Below are 18776 nucleotides of genomic sequence, written 5' to 3'. Positions count from 1 at the left end.
AGGAAATCAATGGTTATAGGGAAAAGGCAGGAACATGGAGTTGAGGGTTATCAGATCAGCCATGATCTCATTGAATGGCAATGTGGCTAAATGGTATACTTCTGCTTCCACTTGTTATGGTCTTATGGATGGTGTAGTAATTCAGAAGGACATTGACAAGTTGGTGGAGTTGACAGAAGACGTTCAAAGCAGAAAAGTGAGGTGATATATTTTGGAATGAAGAACATGAGAAACAGTATAAAGGGAACTGCTCTGAAGGTTGTAAAGAAAAAGACAGACCCCTGGATGTATATGTGCTTAAATCATTAAGGTGGCAAAATAGGTGGAGGGAGCAATTGGTAAAGTAAAAGTCATCTTAGGCTTTATTAATATGATGTAGAATACTAGAGAAAGGAAATTATTCTGAACTTGTGTAAAAAAACTAATTAGAATTCAGCTAAGTATTGCAGATACTTGCAGATTAGTTCGAGGTGCTTTAGGAAGGCAGTGAACACATTTGGAAAAGGTGCAGAAGTTGTTTAGATTCCCTACAGTGTGGAAACAGGCCCTTTGGCCCAACAAGTCCACACCAACCCTCCGAGGAGTAACCCAACCAGACTCATTTCCCTACATTTACCCCTGACTAATGCACTTAACACTATGGGCAATTTAGCGTGGCTAATTCACCTGACCTTTTGGAATGTGTGAGGAAACCAACTCGGAGAATGTGCAAACTCCACACAGACAATATCCCAAGGTGAGATTGAACCCGGGTCCCTGGTGCTGTACTAACCACTGAGCCACCTTGGCACCCCTAATGATTTACAAAAATGTTTCTAAGGAAGAAATATCTCAATTATGCAGATAGATTGGAGAAGTTGGAACTTTTCCTTGCAGACAAAAAAAATGTTGAGAGGAGATTTGATAGAAATTTTCAAAATCATGTAGGATCTGCTTAGAGTAGATGAGGAGAAAGACTGTTCTCACTTATGAAAGAATGGAGAGTGAGAGGGTGCAGACCTAAAGTGTTTTGTCGAAGAAGCAAATGCAATGTGAGAAAATATTTTTACAGTGGGTAGTTAAGGTCTGGAATGCACTGCCTAGAAGAGTACACATAGTTTGAATTGAGGTTCAATTAATTCATTTAGGAAGACTTCGGATGATTATTTGAATAGAAACAATGTGCCGAGTTAGAGGGAAAAGGCAAGAGAATAGCACTGTGATAATGCTCATTTTGAGAGCCTTCTACAGTGGACCTAATGATCTCATCCTGCACTACTCCATGACATTCACATAATTAAAACATTCATTTCATCTTTTAAAAACAGGATAAATTACATTCTAATGCACAGGAGGGTATATAGTTTATGCTGCCAACTACAAATTTACAAGGGCTTTTCTCACATGGACTGCGGCAGCTCAAAGTGGCAGCTCACAGCCACCTACCTGAGGGCAATTAGACATTGGTTTTGCCAGACCATTCACATACCAAGAACAAACAATAAAGAACAAAGCATTGTATTGAGTTTTCAGTGAGTTTGGCTGATGTTCTAAGTGAAGAAGGACCTCCCAACATTACATTGCTGGGTTATGAATGAGGTGCATTGAGACAAAATATATATAATTTATATATACAGCAGACTTTTTATTGATTGGCACTTATGGGATCAGGAGTGTGCTGTCAACTGTTGATATTTTGTGTGGCCATTCGATTGAACAAATATATTTAAGTTGAGGTAAATAATTTTTTTTAAAAGCTATTATAATTGGACAGAATTATCAAGGCAAGATGATGCACCTAGTGGTATTCTCATTGGACTGTTAATCCAGATGGTGGATAGTGGAATTTGAAATCAATAAAAATTTGGAATTAAGTGTCTAACAATGACCATGAAACCATTGTCAATTATCAGAAAAACCCATCTGGTTCACTAATGTCCTTTAGGGAATGAAACTACTGTCCTTGCCCAGTCTGGCCCACATGTGACTTCAGACCCACAGCAATGTGGTTAACTTTTCATTGCCCTCTGGGCAATTAGAAATGGACAATAAATGCTGGTCTAGCCAGTGATACCCACATCCCATGAATGAATAAAAAATACAGTTAGCTTTGCAGTGTTTGTAGTATATAATTCATGCTGTTTAGCAAGAGTAGTGATTCCTAAGGTGCCAGTTAAAGCAAAGTTACCTATATTAATATATTTTGGAATTTGGATTTCAAAATGTAGGCAGAAGGGTATTGGCTAATTCTGGTTCTTTAAAAAAGCAAGATTAGAAAACAGGTGATTGCAGACTACTTTTTTATTCATTCATGGGTCTTAATGAATGTTTATACTTGTGGGTTTATGACACGTAGAGCATATATGTGAGGCTATAAATTTTTTCAGTTCAGTTCTGAAGAATCTAGAATTACACAAGTTATTTTTAATTCAGTCCAGAAGATGTCAGGATTAGAGTTGAGAATCCAGTTCAGATTCTCTCCTAGGAGGAGTTTAGAGAACAAGTTAGCTTAGTGGAAGGGTTGAATTTGTATAGCTTCCAATTTAGGAGAGTTTGGTTAGAAATCTGCAGACAGTCAAAGTCCTTAGATTTGTGAAAAGTTCACATTGGAAAAGATTAATCAAATTGTCTCTAGAGTCCATGCCAAATAAACATGCAGAGGTCAGTTAAACAGAACCTTAATAAGTTGAGGTAGAGGTGTAATTTCTTAAGAAATTAAAAAATAGCTAGATTTTTACTCTTTAGAATAATGAACTTCTGTTATATTGCTAAAGAAAACGTGCAATCTTTTGAATACGTTGCAGTGACTGACCACCAAAAGAATAGGAAAGGAAGATATCATAGAATCACAGAGTACAGTAGGGGCCGTTGAGTCTGTGAGCTTTCACATTGCTGTAAATGTCATCAACTAGACAAAACAGCTCACTGTTCTTTGCGGGGGTCTGGGACTTCTATGAAGGGGGCAAGTAATGATGTGTTTTCTTAATCCACTAAATTGAGGAATATTTTTACAGGAATTCAGTAAGGCGTTCAACATGGTTCCCCATGGGAGACTGATTGGCAAGGTTAGATCTGATGGAATACTGGGAGAACTAGCCATTTGGATACAGAACTGGCTCAAAGGTAGAAGACAGAGGGTGATGGTGGTGGAAGGTTGTTTTTCAGACTGGAGGCCTGTGACCAGTGGAGTGCCACAAGGTGCTGGGTCCTCTACTTTTTGTCATTTACATAAATGATTTGGATGCAAGCATAAGAGGTACAGTTAGTAAGTTTGCAGGTGACACCAAAATTGGAAGTGTAGTGGACAGCGAAGAGGGTTACCTCAGATTAAAACAGGATCCTGGTCAAATGGACCAATGGGCTTAGAAGTGGCAGATGGAGTTTAATTCAACTAAATGCGAGATGCTGTATTTTGGGAAGGCAAATCTTAGCAGGACTCAAACACTTAATGGTAAGGTCCTAGGGAGTGTTGCTGAACAAAGAGACCTTGGAGTGCAGGTTCATAGCTCCTTGAAAGTGGAGGATAGTGAAGGTGGTGTTTGGTATGCTTTCTTTTATTGGTCAGATTATTGAGTACAGGAGTTGGGAAGTCATGTTGCGGCTGTACAAGATATTGGTTAGGCCACTGTTGGAATATTGCGTGTAGTTCTGGTTTCCTTCCTATCAGAAAGATGGTGTGAAACTTGCAAGTGTTCAGAAAAGGTTTACAAGGATGTTGCCAGGGTTGGAGGATTTGAGCTATAGGGAGAGGCTGAACAGGCTGGGGCTGTTTTCCCTGGAGTGTCAGAGGCTGAGGGGTGACCTTGTAGAGGTTTATGAAAGTATGAGGGGCATGGATAGGGTAAATAGACAAAGTCTTTTCCCTGGGATCGGGGAGTCCAGAACTAGAGGGCATAGGTTTAGGGTGAGAGGGGGAAGATATAAAAGAGACCTAAGGGGCAACTTTTTCACGCAGCGGGTGGTACATGTATGGAATGAGCTACCAGAAGAAGTGGTGGAGGCTGGTACAATTGCAACATTTAAGAGGCATTTGGATGGGTATATGAATAGGAAGGGTTTGGAGGGATATGGTCTGGGTGCTGGCAAGTGGGACTAGATTAGGTTGGGATATCTGGTCGGCATGGACGGGTTAGACCAAAGGATCTGTTTCCATGCTGTACATCTCTATGACTTTATTGAGGAAGACCCTCTTTCACAAAGTATAAGTTAGAATATTTAATTCAGTATACAGTGATATCTGAAACAAAATAAAGAGAAGGAAAGATGGGATTAAAGAGAGAGCAAATATTTCATAGCAGATCACAATTCAAGCCAATGCATCTGTTGATGCTGTAACCAAACGAGAGCACTTCCTGCACATATACAGAAGCAGACACAGACTGACCAAATGGGGACCAATCATTTAGTGGCAATGATCACAAAAATACTAAGCAGTACAAGCTGTTCCCCGGGCATTCATTATGGGAAAAGTGGAGAAAACAGGCAGGACTACTGAATGCAATCTACAAATTAACAATAAAACCTCCATGCAATGTAAAAGAATGCAATGTATATCTTCACCATAAAAATGTAGTTATGCTCCTATTCTCGACCTTTGATAAAACCATCAATTTTGTAGATTTTCCCTGTACCACCTTCACCATTTAAACCTCTCCCTTAAGTCTATGGTCATTACAGTGAGTCTATCAAGCTACAGTCTTGACAGACTCACTGATGCAACACAGTGGAAATCAAGCCCTGCTATTCCCAGACTTATAACAAAAGTTTAAGGGAGAGGCCGAAAAGACTGGGGCTATTTTATCTGGAGTGTTGGAGGCTGAGGAGTAACCTTATAGAGGTTTACAAAATCATGAGGGGCATGGATAGGGTAAATAGACAAGGTATTTTCCCTGGGGTGGGGGAGTCCAAAACTAGAAGCCATAGGTTTAAGGTGAGAGGGGAAAGATTTAAAAGGGACATAAGAGGCAACGATTTTCACACAGAAGGTGATGCATGTATGGAATGAGCTGCCAGAGAGAGTAGTGGAGGCTGGTACAATAACATTTAAAAGGCATCTGGACGGCTACATGAATGGGAAGAGTTTCGAGGGATATAGGCCAGATGCTGGCAAATGGGACTGGATTTAGTTAAGATATCTGGTCAGCATGGACGAGTTGGACTATTTCTGTGCTGTATATCTCTATGACTCAATGATTAAGTACACATTATTTCCAAATTTACCCGATTTCTGGACCCAATTTTATAGAGAAGACACACGATGTTTCTGTTTGAATAAGAATTATTATTTATTACAAATAATTAGATTGTAGCTGCAGGTAAACATTTATAAAATGTTGCATATGACACTATAAATTAAAATTATAATTCTCTTCTTCACTCTTCCTTACTCTCTCATACACATGCTCAGACGGGGTAAGAACACAAGGGTGGAGCAGAATCAGTAAAGGGGAAGCAGTGGAAGTAATATATTTGGATTTTCAGAAGACATTTCATAAGGTTAGGTTAAGCTACTTAACAAGGTGAGAACCCGTGGTGATGGAGACATATATTAGCACGAATAAGAATTGGCTAACTAATAGAACACTGGACGTTGGGATAAGAGGTCAGTTGGCTAGATGGCAACATTGGAGTGCTACAGGAATCAGAACTGGGGCCATTAGTATAGAAGAACTGGATATTATTTAAATCAAGAAAGACTGCTGTAAACTACAGTGCAGAGAGATTTGAGAGCTCTCTTGCATAAATCTCAAAAAGCTAGGATGCTAGTTCAGATAATTTATTTTAAGCAAATAGAACCTTGGCCTTTATTTCAAACAGAATGGAATATAAAAATAGGAAGGTTTTGCTAAATTCATACAAGGCACTGGTCAGACCATAACTGGAATGCTGTGAACAGATTTGGTCCCCTTATCTAAAAGAAAGATATACTGATATTGGAGGCAGTCCAGAGAAAGATTAATGGGTTGATTCTCGGTATGGAAGGACAGTCTTATGAGGAGAGATTGTGTAGGTTGGGCCTGTATTCATTGGAGTTTAGAAGAATAAGAGATGGCCTTGTTGAAACATACAAGATTATGAGAGGACTGGACAGAAAGGTTGCTTCCCCATGTAGGAGTGTCTAAGATGACAGAGCATAATGTCAATAATATTTATTTACAAAATCTGTTGTGCTGTTTGCATGGGTTTCAAGTGACTTACTTTTCAAAACATGCAGCCATCATTTGGAAATGTTGGTTTTAAAACAGTTTTTTTCTCATTTCAGTTCACAGTTTTAAAAAAAACACACAATTAAGAAGACATGGTCCTTACATTCTGACTAGAGTGTTTTAGTTTTAGCAGAACATTCTTCATGTATTCTGAAACAAAAGCAGACATTGCTGAAGAATCTCAGCAGGTCTAACAGCATCTGTGTCCAGAAGACAGAGTTAATGTTTTGAGTCGAGTGATCCTTCTTTAGAACGGTTTGAAGAAGGGTTACTGAATTTGAAATGTTAACTCTGCTTTCTCTCCATGGATGCTGTTGGATCTGTTGAGTTTCTCCAGCAGTTTCTGTTTTTGATTCAGATTTCCAGTTTTGTAGTTCTTTGTTTTATCTCTCTGTATTCTGTATTGGTTCAATCGTTTTTAATTGCCATCAAATCAGTAGTTGGATTTGATAAGTACTATGTCTACTGATACACCCAGATTCCTTGAACTGTAGCTGTAGTAATTTATGCAGTATAGTCAGTACCTGTTTCTTTCTTTCTTTTTGAAGAAAATTTACCGTCTGTCTATTATTTGCATATTTCATCGCATCACTTTTAAAGATTGCAGTGTATTTCATTCTACAGGAGTAAGAGTGTCTTGCTGCAGTTGTACAGGGCATTGGTAAGGCCACACCTGGAATAATGTGTGTAGGTTTGGTCTCTATATCTGTGGATAAACATTCTTGCTGTAGAGGGAGTGCAATGAAGGATTACAAAATTAACTCATGAAATAGAGAACTGACTCATGACGATAGATTGAGTAAGGATTTTATTCACTGGAATTTAGAAGAATGAGGGGGGCATCTCTTGGAAACCTGTAAAATTCTGACAAGAGTAGTCAGATACAGAAAGGATGTTACCAGTGGTGGGGAGTCCAGAACCAGGGCTCATAGTTTAAGAGGTTAAGGGTTAACATTTTAGGACTGAGATGAGGAGAAATGTTTTCACCCTGGGAGTGATGAGCCTATGGAATTCACTACCACAGAAATTGGTTGAATCCAAAACATTATGCTTTCAGAAAGGAGGTAGATCTAGCTCTTGTGGCTAAAGTGACCAAAGGATACGTAGAGATGGTGGGATGAGGGTATTGAACCCAAAGATAAGCCAGAATCATATTGAATGGTGAACAATCTCAAGTGGTTGAGTGGCCTACCCCAGCACTTCTCTTCTATTTCTGGCAAAATAAATGGTGTTATCCAGAGCATATAACATTATAACATTAACAGCTACCAAAACATTTGCAAAAATAGCTATTTTTAAATACCTAACTGCTCATGTGCTGACAGTGAGTATGCCTGCAAACTGTCCCTGGCTGATAGAAACATCACTGTAATGGTTTACACTATGAAACATCATCTCAAACATATTCTAATTGGGGAAAATACCTATATTAGGGAACTAAAATTTTCCATTTTTGACAGATTCGAAGTGATTCATCACAAATCTTGGATGAAAATGTTCCTAAACTAAAGGCCATGGCATTGGAAATGAAGAAGGAGTATGCAAAGATTGACAAGATGGAGGTTTGCAACTTTTCAAAATGCACGTCACAACCAAATTCAATTTAATTTCTGATACTCAAATGCCTAGATGTAAAGTAGACTTCAAGTGTTGGTGCTAGTATGTGCTTGAGTTGTGGCATGAATCCTAAAGCAGATGGGTTTTTCCAAGTCCATGTATAGTGTCCTCACATATGCATTACTCTTCAGCCATGTGCTTCAAGGTGCTCTGTACTATTTAGTTACCTCATTTGGATAGCAGGTGTTCCTCAACAGCATTGTGGAACAACTGCCAGTTAAATTTCCCTCACATGGTTCAGACAGAAGTGGCAGATTTGTTGAAGAGAAATTTAAATTTTGAAAGGCTTACTTCAGAAATGTGACAACGGTTTGTAATTTTATGAAATATCCTTAAAGTTCTTTTACTGAAATCTTTGTATAAGTGAATTCATGCATAATCATTGCAAGAACCTGAAAACATTTTTTTAAAAATTGGGAAAGCTCAGCTATTTCTTTACTTTATATTCCTTTATATTTCACCCTGGACTACAACTCTTTATCCCACATCTTTATTGATTTTCTTCATTGTAATAATGTACTCACTGCCTACTCTCCACAGTTATTTTGTTTGTACGCCAAACATCTTGGCTGATATTCTTTGGAACTACATACATTCTATAATATTGTTCATGGGAATGTAAGAACGTGACTAGGCAAGTCATTCTGCCTCACCATTCAGGTGATCATGAATGACTGAACATAGACTTTTAATCACCAACAAGATGAAGGATGGGAAGGGTATCAATTCCTACCTTAAAAATACTCAAAAACTAGCTTCCAAAGTCCTCTGTAGTAGAGAATTCCAAGGTCAACGATTGTCTTACTCAATTAATTTGTCCTTGACTCAAAACGAAATGGCATCCCTGTTAGTTTGTTTAAATTGTGCCTATTAGTTCTAGAAGAATGAGAAGTGATCTCATTTAAACAAATAGAATACTTAAAGGTATAGATAAGGTAAGATGTATTCTCTGATTGGGGAAATCTAGAGCTAGGTGCTGATACCAGGACTGAGATGAGAAGAAATTCATTGATTCAGAGGGTTACGAATCTTTGGAATTCTCTACCCCAAGCAGGCTGTGGAAGCTCAATTCTTGAGTATGTTTAAAGTAGATGTTGGTAGATTTCTGATTAAAGTGCATTAGGTGTAAACGGTTTTGGAAATAATGTGAGTCAAAGATATTTTAGTGTTTCATGAGCCGTGATCATATTAAGTGGCAGAGCAGGCTGGACGGCTGAATGTCCAACTACTTTTATGTTTTATCTGGAAATGGGCTTTGTGATGAGAGGGTAACGAACTCTGAACCAAGCAAATTTAGTTTATGGCATTTGCTAAGCTCTCTTTATTAAAAAGGAATCTTTGGGAGCTGACAACTGTTTGCATCAAAAGCAAGGCAACCATTGTAACATAATTCATACTTTTGAAACAGAACATTGTTTGAAGGGCAGAAATAAGCTAAAAACAGGCTGCTTTATCTGCTTTAAGAATTTCACCTTCTACCACATACCACTTGGAACTTGCAAAGATCTTTTGGAGTTTAATTTTTATCTTCATGTTCGTATTTTATAAATCAAGGCACAGTTTCAATTTTATTTCCACGCAAAGTTAATCCATCTGTTGATATTAATGTTAACATTTAACTAGCTTCTAAATTTCACAAGTCTAAACAGAAATAATCTTTTGGTTCAAGAAGTACTTCAAATATCAAATCTTAAAACATTTAAAGATTCTTTGCTCATTCATCCATTTTTTTTTGTTTGTAACTCAATAGACCTTTGTGAAGATGGTTGGACAGAATGCAGCAACACTTGAGCAACAAGTAATTCAGGCAGAAAAGGACTATGGAAACTTGCCTCATGGTGTTCGTAGACTTCTACTTTCAATTAATGCACCTTCCTTTCTAAATGTAAGCAAAGTAAAGTTACAAAGCAGAAAATATAGTTTTGTTCAATATTTTAATTATTCTCTTCCGTGATTCAGTGTCACAGTTTTCAACAATAGACAATAACTGTCTAGCTTTTTGATTTAGGTTTGTCAGGATATGTAAAGTGAGATTAAGGCCAATGATCCAGCCTTAATACCATTGACATTGCAGTTTTCATTTTTATTTTGCGGGTGGTGGTAATGGTGGGGAACGAGTGCTGTTGGAGGTGTGGGGGTGCAGTCTTCTGATTTTTTTCGTTGCTGAGCAAGTTTGCGTAAATGCAGCTATATTTCAAATTTTGCTTCTCTTCAATTACTTAGCATGTCTTCTGGGTGTTGTTGTGTTGCAGAAGAAATGCAGCTGCCCCAAACAACAGAATACAAGATATGAGCTACCAAGTCTGTACAGAACTGAGGCTTATTTTCCTGAGAGTTCTGATAGGCCATACTTCAGCAAGCCAAAAACCTGATTGTAATAATGCGTCCCACAACCTAGGACACTATTCATCAACAATATATCATTTGCATAAAGAGCAAAACTGAAAATATTACTGCAAGTCTTCTACAGTTTGTTTCATCATCTAATTCAGTTTGGATACAAGATGGTATGTCTGCTTTCAATTTATGGAGAGATTTTCTGTGAAATATAACATTACTAAAACAAAGATTTCAATACTGTAATATTCAACTTTTGGGATACTCTTAGTACTGAAAAATACAAAACATGTATGCAGTAGTGATCACCATCTGCCAATGCATTTTGTTCTACAAAACCTTAGTCAGCTACCATTATTTAGAAGCAAGTCGCAGATCAGAAAGGCTAGGACTTTAGACACAGCTTAGACTAAAGGGCTGGGTGTATTGTCCCCCCACTCATGCCCAGCAGCCATATAATAGTGGGTGGGCCATTAAATAGAAACTTCTATCTCTGGACACTTCTGGTATTTCAAGTGTCTGGCAACTCTCTGGTCACAGCAATGCCACCGACATCAGAGGCCACAGCTGAACTTCAACCAGTCAATGGTGAAGCTGCAGATACTTAAGTAGGGAATATTTGCTGGTGAAATGTATAAGGGGCCGGATGAAATGGCATGGAGGAACCAGAAAATGGATCGGGTGAGTGGGTTGATGAGGAGCTAGTGGAATCAAGGACATGGGGACCTGTAAATGTGACAACCTACTGCCACCTGTCCCTTGCTCACAAGCATGAGGTGAAAGTTTCTGGACCTCAGACTTGGCATGATTCTGTGGTTGCTATGGCAAAATTGTGGCTTGGGCAGGAGTTTCCTGCTAAATCACCACAGGCAGGAGGGGTGTTCAATTTTATACTCTCTGCCTGTCTCCAATCCACACAGGTGGGAGCACAGAATTCAGCCTTATTGTGGTGTTTTTTTTTGTCTTATAAACCCCTGGATAATGCAAGCAACATGATGTGAATTACCATATTATGAATCTGCAAGAGCATATTTTAACTCAAAAATAAAATTGAGATCTGTCTTCTCGATTGTGTGAAACCTGCTGTTAAGCTTGAACATTCTACAAATTCTGCAATTCCTAATGTACCCATAACATGTAAGTTTCTAATCTGGAGTTGAGCATAAAATAATTATCAATATGAACAATGTAGCATAAGAACACTTTGCTTGCCATGAAGAGAAGAATTGTAATTTTGTTTTCCAGTAAAGTTCTTGAATCTAATGTCTTTTATACTTTTCCAAAAAACTTGTTTCTGTCACGTAAAGCTGAACCACTCTAATGATTGTGGTAAAACCAAAATGGAAATATGGTAAGAGGAAAAGAAGTCAAGGTTAAAAACAAAAAGAAAACGAAGTACTGTATAGAGAGACCACATTAATTAATGACTGTCATGCAGTCAAGATTCAGATGACTTCACAGGTTGTGCAGACTTTGCCCACATTGATATCCAGACCATTCGCATTCAATTATTTTAGCAAAGTCCTACATGTCAGAAAAATAAGATAACTTATACCCCGTTTTCCCATGGTAGTTTGATTGCTCCAAATTTTTAGATGACAGCATTGTAATAAAAAGAACAGCTGATTTACATCATTACAGTGGACAAGAAATATCTATATAAAACAATTTCTGGTCAACTAACTACATTATAATTTTCATTCAGTGATGCAGAAGCACAAAAAGCCCTTCTGCCCATCAAATATTGCAACCATGGACACAAATCTGATGAGTTATAATAAAATTTATAGACATACACTCCAATTAATTACAATGGAAATGCGTTCAAAGGTTAGTTATGTATATTTGATAGGAGATAAATGAAGAATAGATTTACATTCTAAAAATGAAGCTCTGTTTCTAGTTTGCATATATTCAGCTAGACTCAAACCTCATTTGTCAACTGCTGTCAGGATATAGGGATCCAACTCAGGTAAAATCTGTTTGCTTTCACTAACATGATCAAATTTGACTCCAAATTCATTGGGGACAATGTCATTCATTGTTACGAAATGTGCAATTTGAAAACTGACACGTTGCTCAAAATTTGCACTTGAGATTCATGTAGTTGCAATAATTTATTTTCAATAGTTTATATAAAATTTTGGCAGTGATATACTTAAAAGTGTGGTTTATTATTTCTTATAGTTTTGTAGATCAGACATATTTTGCACCAAAAAACCTTGCAGCCATTGTTTAGTATCAGTGGCTTTCTCATCTATGCACGCTGACCCTTTGCACAATTGACAAGAGTAAATGACACAAAACATAACCAGAATAGAGTTAGACATATATTGAGCAGTGCTTATTGGCTATCATTTATTTTCAACACTTGTTTATACAATTCTTCAACTTTTGTCTAAAATGCCTACATTTGAAGAGGACATCTTTGGCTATCTGCTTCATGCTCGGAATTTGCTGGTCACGTTCCTGTTGTACCTGTCTTCTATGAACTACGTCGAGACAACAGATAAACGGTTTAGTGAAGATGAGAAGAAAACCTTTTTCACTCAGAAGGTGGTGAGAACCTGGAACTCGTTGCCTGTAAGGATTGTAGACACAGAAACCACCATAACATTTCACTTGTGAGGCCAAGGTATACAAGGCTCTTGGCCAAGCTTTGGAATATGGGAATCAGTAGTTGTTTTTGACTTGCATAGATGCGATGGATTGAAAGGCCTTTTTCTATGCTGTAGATCTCCAATTCTATTCTGATGTATAGAGGATATGTAGTCATGCTACTCCAGGGAGAGATTTAGCAATGTAGTCGCTGTGCTTTTTTTCAATCATTGGTTCGTTTTTCATTGTGGTTCAAGGGTTTCTTTCAGTTCCTCATGGTTTTCTCTTGCGTGGAAATGGCAGTCAAGGTTGATTCAATAGGGAATTAGAGAGAGTGTTTGATTCGAGGAAGGGCTATATAATTTGGCCAAAAAAAGCAACAGGGCTGAGTAATGGGAGCAGTTTAGAATTCAGCAAAGGAGGAAAATGGAATGAAGAGGGGATAAATAGGGTATGAGAATAAGCTTATGGGGAACACACAATAGATTGGATGTGAAAGCAAATGTAGTTCCCTTATAGCCAGAAACAGGGGAAGTTACAACTGATAACAAAGAAGAGTCAGAGCAATTAAATACAAACTACGTGTCCTCCTTTGTGAAGGCTGATCCAAATAATATCTGAAACGTGTTGGCGAATATAGTCTAGTGAGAGGAAGGAACTGAAGGAAATCAATATTGATGGGGAAATGGTGTTGGGGAAACTGATGAGGTAAAGAGCCAATAAACCTCCAGGGCTTGATAATGTACATCTCGAGTATTAAAGGTAGTGGCCCCAGAAATTGTGCCTGCATTGGTGGTCATCTTTCAAATTTCTGTAGATCCTGAAATAGTTCCTATGGATTGGAGGGCAACTAATGTAACTCCAAAATTCTTTTAAACAGTGGTAGAGAGAAAATACGTTAGTATAGGCTAGTTACTCTGAAATTGACAGTGGGGAAACTATTTCATAGCAGAGACTTGGAAAAGCACTGATAGGATCGATCAGAGTCAGCAAGGATTTACAAAGGAAAATCATGACAAATCTATTGGAATTTTTCAAAGCTGTGGAGTTGGGATCTAATGGATGTAGTTTGCTTGGACATTTAGAAGGCATTCAATAAGGGCTCCCATGAGAGCTTTGCTTGTGAATTTAAAGTGCATGGAATTAGGGTAATTGTATTTCATTGATAATGGGCGAGTGACAGATAGGAAACAAACCATAGGATATGTTAATGATTTACATGAGAGGACTAAAGTTAATGTCTCCAACTTTACAAGTAACACAAAGTTGTGTTGAAGAGTTACTATATAGAGGGTGCAGAGATGCTTTGGTGTGATTTGGTCCTCACCTTCCATCCCACCAACCTCCGTACACATCACACCATCCTCCGCCACTTTCACCACCTGCAAACAAATCCCAGCAGTTATATTTCCCTCCCCACCCTTATCAGCATTCTGGAGAGACCATTCCCTCTGTGACTCCCTCATCAGATCCAGTCTGAAAAACAACCCTTTACCACCAGCCTCGATCTTCTACCTTTGAGCCAATTCTGTATCCAAATGGGGAGTTCTCCCTGTGTTCCATGAGATCTAACCTTGCTAATCAATCAGTCTCCCATGGGGAACCTTGTCGAATGATTTAATGAAATCCAAATAGATCATGTCCACTACTCTGCCCTCATCAATCCTCTTTGTTACTTCAAAAAACTCAATCAAGTTTGTGAGACATGATTTCCCACGCACAAAACCATGTTGACTATGCCTAATCAGTCCTTACCTTTCCAAATACATGTACATCCTGCCCCTCAGGATTCCCTCCAACAACTTGCCCACCACCGACATCAGGCTCACTGGTCTATAGTTCCCTGCCTTGTCCTTACTGTCTTTCTTAAATAGTGGCACCACATTAGCTAACCTCCAGTCTTCCGGCATCTCACTTGTGACTATTGATGATACAAATACCTCAGTAAGAGGCTCAGCAATCACTTCTCTAGCTTCCCACAGTTCTAGGGTACACCTGATCAGGTCCTGTCCTGACTGTTTGACTCACCTTTGTTCTCAACTGCACCAGTCTCCGATTGAAGTCTTTCCTCACTATTTCCCTGGGTCCCCCCACCCCCACCAATTTACTAGTCTAATTCCTCTGAGCAGCTCTAGTAAAGCTCCCTGTTAGTCCCCTTCCACTTCAGGTGCAATCCGTCCTTCTTGTATCCAGTCCACTTCTATCCCAGAAGAGATTCCAATGATCCAAAAATGTGAATCCTCCTCCCATACATCAGCTCCTCAGCCATGCATTCATCTGCTCTATTGTCCTATTCCCGTCCTCACTAGCTTGTAACACTGGGAATAATCCAGATATTACTACTCTCGAGGACCTCCTTTTTAAATTCCTGCCTAACTGTAATCTACCTTCAGAATCTCGACCTTTTCCCTTCCTTGGTCATTGTACACATTGGAACCAATGAAATCCTGCTGGCCCCTCTTCCCCCATGAGAACATTCTGCACCCTGAGACACCATTGATCCTGGCACCAGGGAAGCAACACGCCATTCTGATTTTTTTGCTGGTGGCCGCAGAAACATCTGTCTGTGCCTCGGACTAGAGAGTCCCCAATACTTCGATGTCCAGCAACACATGAATTCAACAGCAAAGTCAGTAATCGCTAACTCTGTCAGTTAGCAATGTGGGTTTCGTTCTTTCTCCAACACCAAAATACCTCAAAAAAAGGAGCAGCTGTTACAGCCAGAAATTTTTCCCATCCTCCATCTTGGATTACCCAGAATCCACATGTTGATGTTATACAGGACATTAGTGAGGCAACTTTCCGACCACTCTGCAATGCTCTGGTCGCCCTGCTATAAGAAAGTTATGAAATTGGAGAGGGTTTAGAAAAAATTTACCAGCATGTTGCCGGGAACAGAGGGTTTGAATTATGGGGATAGGGCGGGACATTTTTTCACTGGAGCATCGCAGGTTGAAGGGTGACTTTATTGAGGTTTGTAAAATCATGAGTTACATAAATAAGGTGAATGAACAAATGTCTTCTCCCTGGGATGGGTGCATTCAAAACTAAGGGGCATATTTTTTTATAACTGAGAGGAGAAAGATATAAAGATCTGAAGGACAACTTTTTCATAGTGTGTGATTCACGTGCAGAATAAACTGTCAGAGGAAGTGGTAGATGCAGCAACGGTTACATTTAAAAGACATTTGAATGGGTACATAAATAGGAAAGGTTTAAAGAGACATGGACCAAGCACAGGCAAGTGGGACCAGTTTAGTTTCGGAAACTTGGTCAGCATGGACAAGTTGGACTGAAAGGTACGTTTCCATGCTGTATGTCTCTGACTTTCTCTCATAGAAAACTATAAGATTCTAATAGGACTATACAGGATGAATGCAGGAAGGATGTTCCTGGTGTCTGGGGATTCCAGAACGGAGGTCATTGACTAAAGATATGGGTAGGCCATTGTGACTGAGCAGAGGAGAAATTTCTTCATCTGGAAAGTGGTGAGCCTGTGGAATTCTCTGGTACAGTATGCAGTTGAGAGCAAAACATCAAATATGTTAGTCATTTCATATTGCATAAAGTTAATTAATTAATTACAATAGAAATCTATCTTGCTAATTTTATTTCTGACAAATATGGAGATTGGGTAAGATATTCTAATATGGTGTTTTAGATGCTAGTTTCCACTATAATATCTAAATTATGATGTAAAAGCAGTGTAGTCTTTAGGTCTTCATCTAAAATTAATAGTTATCTTCCCAACTGATTCATATCCTGCTAATTTAAGGTAAAGAAACAAAACAATACCATTTTCTTAAATCATTGCATTTTGAAAATTACTTCAAGTTAATGTATCCAAATTCTATTTGTTTTCTCTGAAGTAGCTTGTATAGTTAACAACGTGATATATCTTATATTAGCTGTACCATAATTGGAAAGGGCATTTATTATTTATCTGCTTAATAGTATTTGATGTGTTCATTTTCCAAACTGGTGCCAGTACTATATATCCAGTGAACTTAAATTTTGTAGTACCGGGTGTTGGAATATTCTGGTGTTTGGCCATGCTTGTTTCTTTCTCTCAGAATATAATTTGAAAAAAAAAACAAATTTTTAGCCCGAGCAGCAAAATTGGCCAACAGCCAATGCCCCTCCTCAAAACAAGTAGCTGTGTGCTGGTAGCAAGAATATGAAGCTCTACAATCCAGAGACAGTACGTTCCTATTAGGGTGAAGGACAAGGATGGTAGGAGTAGGGAATGCTGGATGACTAGAAAAATTGAAGTTCTGGTCAATAAAAAGGAGGAAGTTATCTGTCAGGTAAAGACAGCACAAATCAAATGAATCCCTAGACGTGTATAAAAGGGAAGTAGGAGTATGTTTAAAAGGGAAATCAGGAGGGCAAAAAAAAGGGAAGACATACTTTTGGCAGCAAATAAGGTTAAGGAGAACCTAAAAGGAATTCTATGAATGCAGTGAGGACATAAGGACAGGGAGAGTTAAACATCAGCAAGGAATGTGTGGAACTGAAGGAGATGGGTAAGATACTCAACAAGTATTTGGTATCATTGTTTACGGTGAAGGACAGGGAAGCTAGAGAACTTGACGCAATATCTTGAAAAGTGTCCAAATTAGAGGTGGTGCTGGACATCTTAAAACGCATAATGAATAAATCCCTGTGATAGGATCATATGTATCAAGAACGTTTGAGAGAAGCTAGGGAAGTGAACCCTAGAACTCTATGGGAAGTGATTGCTGGGCCCCTTGCTGAGATATTTGTACCATCGATAGCCACAAGTAAGGTAGCGGAAGGCTGGAAGCTGGCTAACATAGTACCATTATTAAAGGAAGGTGGTAAAGAACCAGGGAACTGTAGGGCACGGTGGCATAGTGGTTAGCACTGCTGCCTCACAGCGCCAGAGACCTGGACTTGGGTTCAATTCCCACCTCGGGCAACTATCTGTGTGGAGTTTGCACATTCTCCCAGTGTCTACGTGGGTTTCCTCCGGGTGCTCCGGTTTCCTCCCACAGTCGAAGATGGGCAGGTTAGATGAATTGGCCATGCTAAATTGCCCATAGCGTTAGGTGAAGGGGTAACTGTAGGGGAATGGGTGGGTTGCGCTTTGGCGGGTCGGTGTGACTTGTTGGACCGAAGGGCTTGTTTCCACACTGTAAGTAATCTAATCTAATCTAATCTAACCTAACATCAGTGGTGAGCAACTTGTTCAAAAGGATTCTGAGGGACAGGATTTAAATGTATTTGGAAAGGCAAGGACTGATTAAGGATAGTCAACGTGGCTGTGTGTGGGAAATCATGTCTCACTAACTTCCCAAGTTTTTTTGAAGCAGTGATGAAGAGGATTGATGAAGGCAGAATGGTGGACACTGTTTATATGGATTTCAGTAAGGTATTCGACAAGGTTCCACTTGGTAGACTGGTTAACACTGTTAGATCACATGAAATACAGGGAGAACTAGCCATTTGGATATAAAATTGGCTCAAAGGTAGAAGACAGAGGGTGGTGTTGGAGGGTTGCCTTTTGGACTGGAGACCTGTGACCAACAGTGTGCAACAAGGATCAGTGCTGTGTCCAGTTTTTTGACATTTATGTAAATGATATGGATATGAATATAGGTATAGTTAACAAGTTTGCAGGGGACACCAAAATTGGTAGTGTAGTGGACAGCCAAGTTTATCTCCAAACACAAAGAGCCATTTGATGGGCTAAGGATTGGCAGATGGAGTTTAATTGAGATAAATGAGATGTTACAGTTGGGCAAATCTGGGCAGGAGTTAAACACTTGGTAAGGTGCTGAGTGTTGCCGAACAGAGATACCTTAGAATACAGGTTCATAGATCCTTGAAAGGGGAGTTGCAGGTAGACAGTAGTCAATAAGGCGTTTGGTATGCTTGCCTTAATTGGTCAGTGCATTGAGTAAAGGTATTGGGAAGTCATATTGTGGCTGTACAGGACATTGGTTAGGCCACTTTTGGAATACTGTGTTCAATTCTGGTCTCCCTGCTATAGGAAAAAATGTTCTTAAACTTGAA

General features: G+C 39.0%; 1 protein-coding gene across 1 annotated transcript in view; it reads left to right on the top strand.

Moving 5' to 3' along the window:
• The window catches only part of LOC132822913 (breast carcinoma-amplified sequence 4-like), a 31358-nt gene extending 20096 nt beyond the window's left edge, over positions 1-11262 (top strand). The window contains exons 3-5 of the mRNA XM_060836317.1: positions 7646-7747; positions 9553-9687; positions 10055-11262. Of these exons, the coding sequence (XP_060692300.1) occupies positions 7646-7747; positions 9553-9687; positions 10055-10174 (357 nt within the window). The 3' untranslated portion in view covers positions 10175-11262. The remainder of the gene's footprint in view (positions 1-7645; positions 7748-9552; positions 9688-10054) is intronic.
• The last annotated feature ends 7514 nt before the right edge of the window (positions 11263-18776 follow it).

The sequence above is a fragment of the Hemiscyllium ocellatum genome, chromosome 15, assembly GCF_020745735.1.
Source record: "Hemiscyllium ocellatum isolate sHemOce1 chromosome 15, sHemOce1.pat.X.cur, whole genome shotgun sequence".
Taxonomy (NCBI): Eukaryota; Metazoa; Chordata; class Chondrichthyes; order Orectolobiformes; family Hemiscylliidae; genus Hemiscyllium; species Hemiscyllium ocellatum.
The sequence above is the reverse complement of the archived record's forward strand: the minus strand, read 5'-3'. Positions and strand labels throughout refer to the sequence as shown.